This window comes from Salmo salar, chromosome ssa15 (genome assembly GCF_905237065.1).
Source record: "Salmo salar chromosome ssa15, Ssal_v3.1, whole genome shotgun sequence".
In the NCBI taxonomy this organism is placed as follows: domain Eukaryota; kingdom Metazoa; phylum Chordata; class Actinopteri; order Salmoniformes; family Salmonidae; genus Salmo; species Salmo salar.
This window is the reverse complement of record NC_059456.1, coordinates 91773623-91789636: the sequence shown is the minus strand read 5'-3', so window position 1 is coordinate 91789636 and position 16014 is coordinate 91773623. Positions and strand designations below refer to the sequence as shown.

Below are 16014 nucleotides of genomic sequence, written 5' to 3'. Positions count from 1 at the left end.
TAGCCAAATACATTTAAACTCAGTTTTACACAACTCCTGACATTTAATCCTTGTAAAAAGTCACTGCCTTAGGTCAGTCAGGATCACCACTTCATTTTAAGAATGTGAAATGTCAGAATAATAATAAGATAATTATTTATTTCAGCTTTTATTTCTTTCATCACATTCCCAGTGGGTCAGAAGTTTACATACACTCAATTAGTATCACACATTTCGGGTAGCCTTCCACAAGCTTCCCACAATGAGTTGGGTGAATTTTGGCCCATTCCTCCTGACAGAGCTGGTGTAACTGAGTCAGGTTTGTAGGCCTCCTTGCTCGCACATGCTTTTTCAGTTCTGCCCACAAATGTTCTGTAGGATTGTGGTCTGGGCTTTGTGATGGCCAGTCCAATACCTTAACTTTGTTGTCCTTAAGCCATTTGCCACAACTTTGGAAGTATGCTAGGGGTCATTGTCCATTTGGAAGACCCATTTGCAACCAAGCTTTAACTTCCTGACTGATGTCTTGAGATGTTGCTTTAATATATCCACATACGTTTTCTTTTTCATGATGCCATCTATTTTGTGAAGTGCACCAGTCCCTCCTGCAGCAATGCACCCCCACAACATGATACTCCCACCCTGTGCTTCACAGTTGGGATGGTGTTCTTTGGGTTGCAAGCCTCCCCCTTTTTCCTCCAAACATAACGATGGTCATTATGGCCAAACAGTTCTATTTTTGTTTCATCAGACCAGAGGACATTTCTCCAAAAAGTAAGATCTTTGTCCCCATGTGCAGTTGCAACCCGTAGTCTGGCTTTTTTTATGTTGGTTTTGGAACAGTGGCTTCTTCCTTGCTTAGCGGCCTTTTAGGTTATGTCGATAAAGGACTCGTTTTACTGGGGATATAGATACTTTTGTACCCGTTTCCTCCAGTATCTTCACAAGGTCCTTTGCTGTTGTTCTGGGATAGAATGCGTCTCCTTCCTGAGCGGTATGACAGCTGCGTGGTCCCATGGTGTTTATACTTGCGTACTATTGTTTGTACAGATGAACGTGGTACCATCAGGCATTTGGAAATTGCTCCAAAAGATGAACCATACTTGGAGGTCTACATTTTTTTTTCTGAGGTCTTGGCTGATTTCTTATGATTTTCCCATGATGTCAAGCAAGTTTGAAGGCCTTGAAATACATCCACAGCTACACCTCCAACGGACTCAAATTATGTCAATTCCCCTATCAGAAGCTTTTAAAGCCATGACATCATTTTCTGGAATTTCCCAAGCTGTTTAAAGGCACAGTCAATTTAGTGTACATAAACTTCTGACCCACTGGAATTGTGATACAGTGAATGATAAATGAAATAATCTGTTTGTAAACAATTGTTGGAAAAATTACTTGTGTCATGCACACTAACCTAACCGACTTGCCAAAACTATAGTTTGTTAACAAGAAATTTGTGGAGTGGTTGAAAAACCAGTTTTAATGACTCCAACCTAAGTGTATGTAAACTTCCAACTTCAACTGTATGTTTCCTACGGTGGTGTGGATGGCTTCAGTCAAGCAATAGGGCCATAGAGGTGGGTTCTGAGTCAGTAAATATTGGCATTATGTGTTAGGCAGCAAGGCCCTAGTTTCATACACCCTTCTCAAACTAAACATTCCACTTCATCTAAGCAAGCAGCCAGCAGGTAACCTAACCTTATGGCTTGCCATGTGTCATAATGTTCAGATCAAATATTGTATATATTATATACATATTCTAGATATAATTACTTGGATAATGAATCACTGACCGTGGATGAAGTGAGAAATGTAACCCCTTCAATTCCCAAAATAGGAAGCTGTGATCAAACTAGGGCTGACTGCTTGCTATTAATTGGATGAATGCAGCACCTAATTTTTCAAGATATCCAGTAAAATGAAGTTACCTTTTCAGATGCGCGAGACAACAACTTCAGAAAAGTCCCCTCTGTATTGGAGTTAGGTGAAAGCATGCATGCCAAATTGATTCATATTGAAATAAAATAAGACATACTGCTCACTTTCACAAAAGATGGAATATGTGAACCAATGAGGTTTACATTAAGAAGTCAAGCTACAGTAGGCCTACTTTATTTCACAAAGGAAATATTACATTTCAAGAACACATATGGAGGCTCCTCCAAGGAAAGGGAGGACCATCCCCCTTAGTGAATTTCAAAAATTAAAAATAGTGAAATATTAAAAAGTTATCCTTTTTAGATAAAACTATACTAAATATAGTCACGTCACCAAATGATTGATTAAAACACACTGTTTTGCAATGAAGGTCTACAGCAGCCTCAACAGCACTCTGTAGTGTAGCACCATGGTGTAGCCAGAGGACAAATAGTTTCCGTTCTAGCTCTGGGTACATTGACTTTAATACAAAATCTAGGAGGCTTTGTGGTTCTCACCCATTACCAGACTTACACAGTATTTATGACAACTTCCGGAGAACGCCCTCCAACCTATCAGAGCTCTTGAACTGACATGTTGTCCACCCAATCAAATGATCAGAGGATGAATCTAGTACTGAAAGCATAAGCTACAGGTAGCTAGCACTGCAGTGCATAAAATGTGGTGAGTAATTTAATCAAAGAGAGAGACAATAGTTGACATTTTTTTTACAAGTTAATTTCTTCAAAAATGAAGAAGAAGCAAGAGAGAAAGAGAGCTAGCTATATTTAGTTGTATCTTTATTAACTTTCACGAATGCAGCCAGCTAGTTCAGCCTACTCAAACACCTGGCTCAAACAGAGGGATGCTATGTTAGCTAGCTGGCTAACTAACACAGGAACTCTTCCAAATCGAAGTAAGCTTTTAGTTTTATTCATTTATTGCCACGGGGGGCCGCCGGTGTAAATCAAATAAAATTTGGTTTGTCACATGCGCCGAATACAACAGGTGTTGTATTCGGCGCATTTCACCTTACAGTGAAATGCTTACTTACAAGCCCTTAACCAACAATGCAGTTTTAAGAAAATACCTAAAAAAAAGCAGCAGTAAAATAACAATAGCGAGGCTATATACAGGGGGTACCAGTACAGAGTCAATGTGCGGGGGGACCGGTTAGTTAGCCTTCCCTGTAGCTCAGTTGGTAGAGCATGGTGTTTGCAACGCCAGGGTTGTGGGTTCGATTCCCACGGGGGGCCAGCACAAAAAAAAAATGTATGAAATGTATGAAATTGTATGAAATGTATGCATTCACTACTGTAAGTCGCTCTGGATAAGAGCGTCTGCTAAATGACTAAAATGTAATAATAGTCTGGGTAATCAATGCAAATAGTCTGGCTATCCACTTGATTTTGGATGTTCAGGAGTCTTACGGCTTCGGGGTAGAAGCTGTTTAGTAGCCTCTTGGACCTAGACTTGGCGCTCCGGTACCGCTTGCCGTACGGTAGCAGAGAGACCAGTCTATGACTAGGGTGGCTGGAGTCTTTGACCATTTTTAGGGCCTTCCCCTGACACCGCCTGGTATAGAGGTCCTGGATGGCAGGAAGCTTGGCCCCAGTGATGTACTGGGCCGTACGCACTACCCTCTGTGGTGCCTTGCGGTCGGAGGCCGAGCAGTTGCCATACCAGGCAGTGATGCAACCCGTCAGGATGCTCTCGATGGTGCAGCTGTAGAACCTTTTGAGGATCTGAGGACCCATGCCAAATATTTTCAGTCTCCTGAGGGGGAATAGATTTTGTTGTGTCCTCTTCACAACTGTCTAGGTGTGCTTGGACCATGTTAGTTTGTTGGTCGCCAAGGAACTTGAAGCTCTCAACCTGCTCCACTACAGCCCAGACGACGAGAATGGGGGCATTCTCTGTCCTCATTTTCCTGTAGTCCACAATCATCTCCTTGTCTTGATCACATTGAGGGAGAGGTTGTTGTCCTTGCACCACATGGTCAGGTCATTGACCTCCTCCCTATAGGCTGTCTCGTCGTTGTCGGTGATCAGGCCTACCTCTGTTGTGTCATCGGCAAACTTAATGATGGTGTTGGAGTCGTGCCTGGCCATGCAGTCATAAGTGAATAGGGAGTACAGGAGGGGACTGAGCACGCACCCCTGAGGGACCCCCGTGCTGAGGATCAGCGTGGCAGATGTGTTGTTACCTACCCTTGCCAACTGCTTGCTGCTGACTGTACACTGTACTGCATGACTGTAGTGGATTTACTAATGTGTTTGTACTAATAAGGCTGTAATGTAACAAAACCTGAAAAAGTCAAGGGGAAATGAAGGCTATTCCATCCGAGAAATTGCCAAGAAACTGAAGATCACTACTCCTTTCTACTCCCTTCACAGGAGTAGTACACAGCATTGTATGAGATCTTCAGTTTCTTGGCAATTTCTCGCATGGAATAGCCTTCATTTCTCAGAACAAGAATAGACTGACGAGTTTCAGAAGAAAGGTCTTTGTTTCTGGCCATTTTGAGCCTGTAATTGAACCCAAAAATGGGCCTCTGTATGCCTATGTAGATATACGATTAAAAAATCTGCAGTTTCCAGCTACAATAGTCATTTACAACATTAATAATGTCTACACTGTATTTCTGATCAGTTTAATGGACAAAAAAAGTTTATTTTTCATATATATATATATATATATATATCTATCTATCTATCTATCTCTCACACACACACACACGCACACACACACACAACAGTAAGAACACCTGCTCTTTCCATGACAGACTGACCAGGTGAATCCAGGTGAAAGCTATGATCCCTTAGTGATGTCACTTGTTAAATCCACTTCAATCAGTGTCGATGAAGGGGAGGAGACAGGTTAAAGAATGATTTATAAGCCTTGAGACATGGATTGTGTATGTGTGCCATTCAGAGAGTGAATGGGAAAGACAAAATATTTAAGTGCCTTTCAATGGGGTATAGGTGCCAGGCTCACCGGTTTGTGTCAAGAACTGTAACGTTGCTGGTTTTTCTACACTCAACAGTTTCCCATATGTATCAAGAATGGTCCACCACCCAAAGGACATCCAGCCAACTTGACACAACTGTGGGAAGCATTGGAGGCAACATGGGCCAGCATTCCCGTGGAAAACCTTTGACACCTGGAAGAGTTCAAACCCCAAAAAATTGAGGCAGTTCTGAGGGCAAAAGGGAGGTGGGTGCACTCAATATTAGCAAGGTGTTCTTAATGTTTTGTATACTCTGTGTACAGTGAACAAAAATATAAACAACAATTTCAACGATTTTACTGAGTTACAGTTCATAAGGAAATCAGTCAATTGAAATAAATGCATTAAGGGGGGTGGGGTGTAACTCAGTATTAGGTGTTCCTAATGTTTGGTATACTTAGTGTATATTGTTGCTTATCTTAACATAGCCAACTCATTTGCAATTCATTTCAATCTTAACATTGAAATGCTCTGACAAGCACCATCTCTGAGATTGACTCTTCAAATCAAATTGTTTTGGTCACACACACGTTTAGCAGATGTTATTGCGGGTGTAGCGAAATGCTTCCTGCCTGAGGGGATCATGGGTACATGAGAGGTGAATAGGGGATGCCCAGACAGGTGTGTAGCCTAGACTTGGGTGACCTGCATTAGGTTTTACTTTAACATTTGTGCAATTTTATGAGGGCAATATTATCATTGCATATCATATCAGGAAATAGGAGTTACAATTATTATTATTATTATATATAATATGCACTGTGTAATAATAAGTCACATCATCCATATTATGTGTCTATCGATAGATAGTCATGGTGGTTTGCTGTCCCCTAAACCATGGTTTCCCAAACTCGGTTCTGGGGCCCCCCATGGGTGCATGTTTTGTTTTTTGCCTTAGCACTACACAGCTGATTCAAATAACCAACGCATCATCAAGTTTAGATTATTTGAATCAGCTGTGTAGTGCTTGGGCAAAAAAACTAAACGTGCAAGGGGCGTGCCCCAGGGCCGAGTTTGGGAAACCCTTCCCTAAACAAGTGCTGATTCTTATAGTAAGGCCTGCGCTATCTGGGCTGGTTCAACGCAATGACACAAAGAATGTCAGTCAACCATGATACGTTACCCCACCTTATTTTGAAGCATAATGCGGAGGGTGTTTTTTTTAATCGGTCTATATGCCAATCTAGTCCCATGGATACTTAACAAACAATAGGCGATTAATATTGTACTAGCGACAGGACGGACAGCACCCGGAACAAGGATGGATGATACATATTTCCCTAAACAAGCCCGTCAATTGTTCATTTCGAAAATAGGTTCGTTTCATCTTGAACGTTTAGAATATACGGTTACAATGGAGATATTCGTCTGCGGGTTTTGAAAACAATTAGTGTTATCAGCCATCGAGCAAAATAACAGCCTAACGTCGTCGTTCTTAACATTTACAGTGTATACAACGTATTTTTTGTTCTTACCCATTCCTGTTTTTATTGTCGTGTCTTTTTTTGTCTCTCACTGGTTGCAAAGCAATATTGTCCGTCATTCCTGCAGCCCCAGTTGACGGTGACGTCAGGCGAAGTCCACCTCGCTGTCTCTGTGTTCTGGGCGGTGGCTTTTCTGTGTGTCAGTGGCTGCTTTGGGCTTGATTCAGCTAGTGTCTTGGCTCTTCTCCATCATAGCTGATTCCATTTCGCTTTATCAAATAGGTTAGAATTGGTGTGATGAAATAGTTAAAAATATTAACCTATAGGTTATGGCCTATAACATACAAATCTCCAATGTCTTAACATTTATTTTTCGTTTTTTTCTCTTCATTCCAACAGGCCTAGCGGCTTGTCCAGAGTAATGCACTGAGCAGATAACTTTAAGCCAGTAGCCTATGTATGCTCCATCTTGCTCTCCATTTCAAGAGACACAAATTCGAATAAGTTACTTTAAGATTAGGTCTATACCTGCAACACCTGATGGGCCCCGTTTTGGTTGATAATTGTCTTAGTGGTTCGATAAACTGTTATTACGCTGATTTCATTTTACTGACCGCTCTAGGCCTTGATCGGTCACAAAAACAGATTGTTAGATTTCATTGTTGGGGGGGACATTTTTGAATAGACTGCTAGTTGGATGGAGATGCAAATTTATCTTGGGCGCAAACATTCATTCCTGGGACAAGTGAGATCAGCAACCAAACCAACAACTCCAAGTGTGTGATCAGAAGGAGACGAGATGGAAATCAGGGGTGTGCACGATGCAAATGAAAGAAAAGTAGCAAGAACAGACCCACGTAATCCACAAAGTGCATGCCCTGACCCGAACAGATAGCATTTTGTTGGCAGGACTGTAACGAACTCTTCATTGACAGATCTAATGAGATCAACTTCATACAATGAAACACACGGTTTTCAGAATAATTCATGGCATGATGGGGAGAGAAAACAGAATGCAAATCAAAGTTGGAACAGTCACCCTGATTTTTATTTTCACAAGACCAGAAAGTAACATTTAGGTGACAAGGAAACAAGACATTTACATTGTAAACAAGCTCAACATTTCAATTGTAGAGACAACCTCAAAGCAGTTCTGACATAAGATTTTTTAAAGAAGGCACAACTTGGTAAATGCATTTTAATGGGGAATGTACAACAGTATTCTAGAGTTCTTCTGAGCATTCAGAGTTGTGCAAAGAGTCCAGTGATACATTCATTACGTACAACTCATGAGAGGAATGAAAGCATATTATTGCTTACTACGAATGTATCAGAGAGCGAATATACCTTTGAAGGTAGGTGGAGGAAAAACAAATATCTAAATGAGGTAGAGTCTCATCCCCCAAAAGCTCTAGCATGACACGCGATATAAATTAACAAAAAGTTTAAGATTCAACAGTTGATAAAATAATGTATAGTAGATTTGCACATTCAATCAATCAATGGAGAGAAGTATTGAAATATGTCACTTAACAAGGTTGGCAATTGAGTCAAATTCTGAAGTCAACATTTACAAGTCCTCAAACAAAGTAAGAAAAGATGACAAATCAGTGATGTGCCCTCTCTAATATGACCAACAAGGTAAACAAAGTCAAGCTGGATGGTTTTGAAATGTAGCCATCAAAATAAGCTTACCAAAATGTGAAGAAATTTAAAGTGCAGGTATGATTGAGAGAACTCTGCTTTATATGGTTGTCTCCCAAATTGCATCATATTACACATATGGTGCACTACCTTCAGCCAGGGCAAAAGTAGTGCATTCGGGAATACCGTGTCATTTAAAACACACCCATATCCTTCAGAAAACAACCCACTGAAAGACGCAGAAGCTCTGCTGGTCGACAAAGGTTAATGGAAGCAAAAATAACAAAAACAATAATGAACAGATCTTTGTAAATGTGAGTGGGGGAAAAAAGCACATCCAGAAACAGCGCAATATGCTACATGGACAAACAGTATCAGTCAAAACAGACAAATAACCATTACAATCTTGTGGTGCTTAAAAAAAAAGAAGAGAAAAAAAAGACAATAGAGCAACAATTCCAATTCTAGCTAGGCACTTGGCGTGAGGTTCAGTTTTAGAAAGGCAAAGAAATTACTTTGTCTCAACATGTGTAACGTATCTGGAAAAATTATTAACCTCCAAAACAGACAACTGAGCAAATCAGTAGGCCTATCTGGCTCAAACAAAAGTACATGACACCTGACAGAACTCTCAGACCACCTCCAAACAATTCCCTCAAACATCAGGAGAAATTGTTGGCCATTACATAAACTTCCTAAAATGTATTTCACACAATAGGAGTGCCAAATAGTTATGTACTGCGCAGAGGAATCAGAATAACTACTTGTTTATCTGCACTAAAACAATGGTGTACACAGTCATAGAAAATCTTCAGTTTAACACTAGACAAAATCATTCAGTACAGGTTCTTCCATCAGGGAGGGAGACATTCTGAATCAAAGCAGTTTCAGGTAAGCCAGACATTCAACTTCTGGATACAAGACTAAAAAGGTCACTCAGAAATACCCGCATATATTGAGAGAGAAATATTAAACAAAAACAGTAAATACAACTACAGTAGTTATATCTAGTTCAACTAAATATAACAATTAAGGGATGAATTGTTCAAATGAAAGGTTAGGGAAGAGCTGCATCATTTAATTTACTGAGAGTTCCAAATAGGCTTTGCAAAAACCAGAAATGTTCAGCAAGGGTTAAGGACTATCTCCTAAAAGTGTTGGAATAGCACATGTTTATTGTACCTGGACCTAGTGGCAAATTCTAGCCAACATTGCTACTATGAACATTCAAAAATCTGGACACAATCAAAGAGAAACTGCCTTCTTCCATTTCAAAACTAGTTCACTGCAATTTTCCCTTCCTCCATGAAATGTGGGAACTGAGATTTGGCCACGCTCTCTGAGCCATTCTTCTCCATCTCTGCCATGGTGGCAGGCAGGCCAGAGTGGGACCCATCCATTTCCATCAGGCCTCCAGTCGAGCGGAACAGAGGACCACCGGCCAGGCTACCAGGCATACCACCATTTTGGATCACAGAGATCTCGTTAGTCTTCATGGACAAGCCGTTGGTGAAAGCAGCAGCATACTGGTTCCACAGAGACTGGTCGAAGTTCATTGGCTGAGGATCCAGTTCCTTGGGAGGTGGCATAATGTTGCCAGACTCTGAGCTCATGGCCATCAGGGCCATGGGGTTGTCCAGAGAGAGGCGCTGGCCACGCCTCACAGAGCTGTTCCACATGTGAGTTGTAACGTGCACCTAAAACAAATACATATTAGAATACAAATAAACAGTGCCAATGTTCATAAAAGCATGATCCAGAATGGATTACTACAGAAAATTACTTAATACCTCCTTTTTGTTGCATATACATTACAAAAGTATCATACCAGACCAGAGTCCATGAAAGATGAAGGCTTTTATAGCATTTCTCTTCTATGAAAGAACCTTACCTTGAGGTTGCCTCTAGTGGTGAAGGCCCTGCCACAGACGGTGCAGCCGAAGGGCTTCTCTCCAGTGTGGGTCCTCTCGTGGATCTGCAGGGCACTGGCGGAGGAGAAGTTTTTGCCACAGGAGTTACACAGGTGCTGCTTGCTGGATCTACGGGGAGCATTTGAGCTGTCCCGTGGCTGCCCTCCCGCTCCCTGGGGCATCTGGGAGCCAAATAGAGAGCTCATGCCCATGGAGCTCTCTGGGGGAATCTGCATCTCCAGTTGGACCAGACTGGAGGGCACCCTCATGAAAGGAGGCAAATGGCTGGGAGCTGTTGAGAAGGAGAAGATTCCAGTTAATAAACAATACTCCCAGTCAACCTACGCTTAAAACCCTAAAGAGAATGCCATTGATTTATAATGCAGCACACTCTAAACAAGGTTGTTTAAACACTCACCATACTCTCCATTAGTGAAGTACAGGCCAGGCTCTTCTTTTATGGTTTTTGGGGTGAAGCTGTGTGCCGTCAGGTCCAGAGCGCCATTGGACTCATTGGCATCCTGAGAGCCGCCGTCAGATTCTGGTCTAGGCCTGTTCCGGGTGTAATCCTCAGGGAAGGCTAACTCGGGGGACTTTGACTTGCTGCTGCCCACATGGCTGTTGACTGGGGATGAGGAGTGGAAGGAGACAGAGTCTGAGACGGTGGGGCTGCGGCCGCTCTGGTACTCTTGTTCCCGGAGGCTCTCGGAGGCTGAAGTGGACTCTTTGGGGGCCACTCCATCGCTCTCTGAAGCGGTGCTGCTTTGGCGCTGCAGGTTGAGAGCTGAGGTGAGGTTCTTCATGTGGTTCTCCAGTGCCGCTATGCTGGAAAACACAGAGGATGGAGGGGCCTGATGGGGTTGGTGCGGTTCCTCAGATGCAGATGGTGGGAGAGAATCTGAGGTTTCGCTTGGCTTCTCCTGAGAGTCAAGCTCTGTGTATTGGTCTTCCATGCTCTCAAAGCCGTTGAAGTCCATGGACTTCTCGTCGGGCAGAGGAGGGTTCATTTCTTCAGAGGCCTCTAACTGAGTCTCTGGCATGGGGGTGTTGGGGATCTGGCCTCCCATGTGCATGCGGATGTGCTGCTGGAGAACCACAGCATTGGTGAACTTCTTCTGGCAGATGGGGCAGGAGTGTTGCATCTTGAGGGGCGTGTTGGCTCGATGGACACTGTAATGAGCTTTGAGGTTGCCCTTAGTGGAGAAGGCACGGCCGCAGATCTTACACTTGTAGGGCCGCTCACCCGTGTGTGTACGGTAATGCATCTTCAGGGAGCTTTGGCAGCTGAGCACTCGGTGGCAGATGTAGCACTCATTTGGGTCATTGGTCCTCTTCTCCAGCCCATCCACCATCTGCTGTAATTTGGCCGTTTCAGAGCTTTCATGGTCGCCGGGAAGGTCTTTGCCGTTCATGTGATGCATCGCTCCCATTAGCTCGTTAGATACCTGGTGGTGCTGATCAGAGCCCATTTCGTGATTGAACGCGTTTGAGGAAATTGATGCTCCGTCACTTCCTGATGATGCCGGTCTTGGGGAGAACGGGTCACTCCTGAAACCCTCAAACGAAGGCTTGAACCCCTGCAGTGCTGATGGGTGGAAGCCTGGAGATGGGATGCCAAGCATTGGCTTCATGTCCACCATGTTGGATTCTTCAATCGGCATTGACATGCCATAAGGGATGCCACTGCTGGTGGGAATGTTGTCAAGGTGTTCTGGCACAGGGTGTGGGTTCATCCTGATGTGAGGGTACTTCTCCTTGTGTCTCTGGAAATGCACTTTAAGGTTTCCTTTGGTTGTGAAGCGGTTTCCGCAGATGTTACATTTAAATGGTCTTTCTCCAGTGTGCGAGCGCAAATGGATCTGGAGCCCGCTGTCGTTCCCAAAGGTTTTCCCACAGTACTTACACTTGTGCTTGTACATGCTGTCGCCACCAGACCCGTTTTTAGACTCAGGCATGTTTGGGATCTTGCTCTTTACTTTCTTAGAGGGATCCATCCCTGACGAGAGGCCAGTGAAAGGACTTTGAAAGGCCTTGGAGCCTGGTGATTGAGGCAGTAACACTGGTAGGTGGTTGGCCAGGTCTGGGAGCCCCTTCAACATATCGGCTTTGGAGGGCATTGGCCCCAGGCCACCAGCCAGTGAGGTGGGGTTGCTGTTGGACTGGGGTAGTTTGCCCTGTTTGAGGGACTCTATCGAGAGACTCTGGCAGCTAGTCCTCTTACTGATCAGGGCTGCTGCAGCAGAGAGCTGCTGGGAGAGGTGAGCTCCTAGGGCTTTAAGAGGGTCAACTGCTGCCCCTTTGGCCGAGTGGAGGCTCTGTGGAGCCATCATGGCCACCTGGATACGGATCTGCTCAGTCAGATGGATCTGTTGGATCTGCTGCTGCTGGAGAGCCACCAACTGTTCCAGGATCATGGGGATGGCTTGCAAGGCCTCCTGGGAGGTTTGTGCAGACCTGCGGTTGTTCAAACCAACTTTCGATGAATGCTGAGTGACGGCCACTTTGGTGCCAGGCATGGACACCAAGGTGACATTTGAATCTTGGAGTTTGGATGAGGTCTGGCTCTGATGGTGACTCATTTCAGGCCTGGGACTGTCAGACATCTCTACCTGGTCTAGTTTGGGTGGTTGTTCCGCACAGTTTATTTTAGGTTCTTCCTCATCAGCCATCCTTTCCATAGACTCTGCATTGGACTTTGATAGAGAATTACTTCTGGGCTGGCAGTCCCTGTGGTCATTCTGGAAGTCACCAGGGGAGTCTCCTTGTGAGAACTCTCCTGGTACTTCTCTCCCCTCTCCATCTTTCATGATGACTGCCTCGTGACTTTTAGTGCAATTATTCTGATGTTCGAGAAATTCAGCCTCATTGAAGAATTCAGCACAGAATTTGGTGCAGACCTTCGCTGTGTCCATTCGAAACCGCTTCGCCTCATTTCCAACCTCTTCAGTTTGACCATCTTGTAGAACCCCTGTAATGAAAATAAGCAGGGAAATATCAGGTTAAAACCATTAAATAACAGCCAACTAAAGTCAAAGTATAAATTCATTACAGTCAGGATATAATTTAAGTCTTACAGTCTGTATATCTGCGTATAATTTAAAGTCTGTATATAATTTAAATTCAATCAATTATTTATATACTTTAATTTCAGTCACACACACACACTTTAAATATACTAAAGGTTGCATTCAAATACTGCAATAACTAATGGGCCTCATCTACAATAGAAAGTCTGCTTTTGGTGGGCAAAGCTTGAATCAAAGTTTTACATTCATGAAAAGCATTTCATCAGATTTCCAGTCAATGCATTGCGAACATGAGGGTTTAGTGCAATTTGGGCTCAGTGCACAACTGGCCCAGCAGAGGGCAACATCTGACTTGAGACATAAACAGGGGCAACCTGGCTTTACAGAAACACATTTCCATGTAGAAACTGAAATGCATTTCTATAGCAATTATACTTTATTTATAAGGATTGGCTAACATGTGAACCCATATCATACTGTGTGGGCCTGTAATAGCCAGCCCGAATTTGCCACAATAATGAAAGTAAGGTATGAACTGCCCCAGAATCTGTTTTCAGCGTTAAAGAGACGCTACAGTTCCACTCATCGTCGACATCGCTGACGCACTGACACAGGGGCAGGTCAGGTGTGAACTATTAAACAATAGTCTACATAACCGGCACTTTATGTAATTCACAACAAATTCTATATAAATGACATATGCTTTTGCCCAGTAAGGGCAATGTCTTCACACCAATTGAATTGTCTAACTTTCACACCCAGAAAAGATCAAGGGAAATTGCCCGAATATCAACGTCTCATTTACATGCAGTGTAAATTCGAGCAACTTCTAGCAAAATGGAACACGTGAACCGGTATCAATCCTAAAGTGATAATTTTAAGTGTGTCTGCTCACCCGAGGCAATTTAACAACCAGTCGCATACTCAAATGCTAATGTACTCGACTGAGGGAGGGGAAGGGACGGGGGCAGACCGCCTGTCTGCATTCTTCCAACGCAATTGTTCCTGGATTTGCTAATCGCTCAGTGGGGAGGGTGAAAAAGTTGCAAATGGCATTGTAGGTAGACTATTCAGAATCCGTTCATTGTCAAAGAAGTTGCCAATGTTGCAGTGCATAATAACGCAGCGGGAGGAGAACGTTACCTTATCAATCACTATGCAAAAGTGGTCGATAATGACAAGCAGCAAAGAACCCTCAACAACCCGCAAAATGGGGGAAAACAAGTTTGAAGAAAAAAAACTTTCGATTTAAGTCGGGATATGAAATTATTTAAAACAAAACAAAGATCAGAAAATATTGACTTCACGTGTGTCCCTCTAATCACATGGCCACTTGGTGGCGCATAAATTCTATCAGGTCACCTGGTCTTATAGTTCAATATGGCACGAGGTGAAACCACAGGGGTTGCCAGTTAAAATGTGTACGTTGATACATTGTACCAAACAGAACATAACTATTCTCTGATTAGAGAACAAATGCACTCTCCCAATCAACGCGGTCTACGTGTAAGTGGCATTAGTAGGCGATAATCATTCAAAAAAGGTGATGTTCATTACTATAGCAACACAAACCGCACCCCCACCCCTTACTTGCCTACAAACCTACCACTACGGGTCCGTCCATCCCCCACCTCTCCACATATGTAGGAAAGAAAACAGTCATGCGTTAAACTGGGGGATTTATTGCTTTCAGGTCAGTTTACTCCCGAGTCACATTTCATACTGTCCGACACCTTTTAAAAAAATGCCACATAACAACACACTACATCAAATATTCCATATACACCTACCTAATGATGTAAAGCTACCTACAGAGCAAGTATATTAGTAGGCTATTCAGACCCCACATGCAATAAAATCTAAAACGAATGCCCTAAATGGATAGTTCAAGTAGGCCTACATAAAAATAAAAAAAATCATAAGACGTGCAACTGGTTCTAAAAGATAGCCAACCAAACAACCAGATACTCATATCCAACAATCACGTTAGTGACATTCAGCCAGTTATCCCTGTTTCGTATTTCATAGGTAACATTTTGGAAAATCAACTGAAGTTAAAGAAAAGTTAAAAGGCAATGTTGTTTAGAGTGGGCTTCTGGTTCACTGACAAAAACGAAATCGATTCATCAAATTGGTCAAACGTTTCCAATTAAGAAACTCATGTAGTATATTTTCGCAACAAACAAAGAGTTAAACTCGTAGGTTTATTCATGAAAAAGCGTGGTCGGTTCCAAGGGTCATGATCCAGCCAGGTCAACGTGCGAGGAGAAACAATGCATCACTTTCCAATTAAAATGTTTATATCTTGCAGCATTGTATAAATATAACCCCGCGCGACTCTTTCTAAAAGTACTTTATCAGTACAAAAACTCACCCTTTTCTGACGAACCGGGCTCATTGGAATTAATTTGCTGTGGTTTAGCTTGCTTGCGCCTCGACATGGTGCAAACATCGGGAACAAACAGTAACACAATTTTCTTCCCTTCTTTACAAATTCTTCGGGTTGTAAAATTAGCTCCTCAAGTAGAAATGCGCATGTCAACGTAATTATTAGTATCAATAATGCATTGCGATGTATCATGGTCCTCTGACAGCTGATTGGCTCCAGTCCAAGTGCTTACACATTATTCAAATAGGGTCCATTGATGAGAAGAGCAGTGCCATAAGGGGGCGTGAGATGCGATACTAGTAGATAGACGGTGATGGAGGGAGGTACAGGAGATACAGATCTAAACCTACCTTATCTGCCATACTTTATCTATGGAAATATTGTCACTTGGATAATCATAATAATATCATTCAACTCCAAAAGTTTGTTTAGAGTACTCAATAGAAGAGTATATTTCATAATGTAGAACAATTTTAAATACCTTTGATAAAAAATTATTCCCATGCAGACATGTTGGTTCATATCAATCTGTCCTTTTCTTCCAACATGCAGTCAAATATATTATTTCTGATCCATTAACTCTGCACACTATCCTTTGCAATGTGATCTAGTTGAGCTAAATATAAAATGATTGTGAAAATGTCCCCCAAAAAATGTATTAAGATCATTCATTAAAGTATTTACATTATCATTTTTTTTCATTGATTTACCA

General features: G+C 42.6%; 2 protein-coding genes across 3 annotated transcripts in view; both read right to left on the bottom strand.

Annotated features, from left to right (window-relative positions):
• Nucleotides 1-6696, bottom strand: part of LOC106572629 (probable phospholipid-transporting ATPase IIA) — a 39995-nt gene extending 33299 nt beyond the window's left edge. Inside the window, exon 1 of the mRNA XM_045696284.1 lies at nucleotides 6385-6696. Within this exon, the coding sequence (XP_045552240.1) occupies nucleotides 6385-6452 (68 nt within the window). The 5' untranslated portion in view covers nucleotides 6453-6696. The remainder of the gene's footprint in view (nucleotides 1-6384) is intronic.
• Nucleotides 6697-7353: 657 nt separating this feature from the next.
• LOC106572630 (sal-like protein 4) lies at nucleotides 7354-15526 on the bottom strand. Of its 2 annotated transcripts, none has more exons than XM_014146985.2 (4): nucleotides 15288-15526; nucleotides 10306-12855; nucleotides 9869-10179; nucleotides 7354-9674 (listed from the first exon to the last, which is right to left on the bottom strand). In XM_014146985.2, the coding sequence occupies exons 1-4, from the start codon at nucleotides 15352-15354 to the stop codon at nucleotides 9255-9257; spliced, it is 3348 nt and encodes a 1115-aa protein (XP_014002460.2). In that variant the 5' UTR covers nucleotides 15355-15526; the 3' UTR covers nucleotides 7354-9254. The 2 variants fall into 2 exon arrangements, with proteins under 2 accessions (XP_014002460.2, XP_014002462.2); XM_014146987.2 differs by lacking the exon at nucleotides 15288-15526 and adding an exon at nucleotides 13809-14821.
• Nucleotides 15527-16014: the final 488 nt, after the last annotated feature.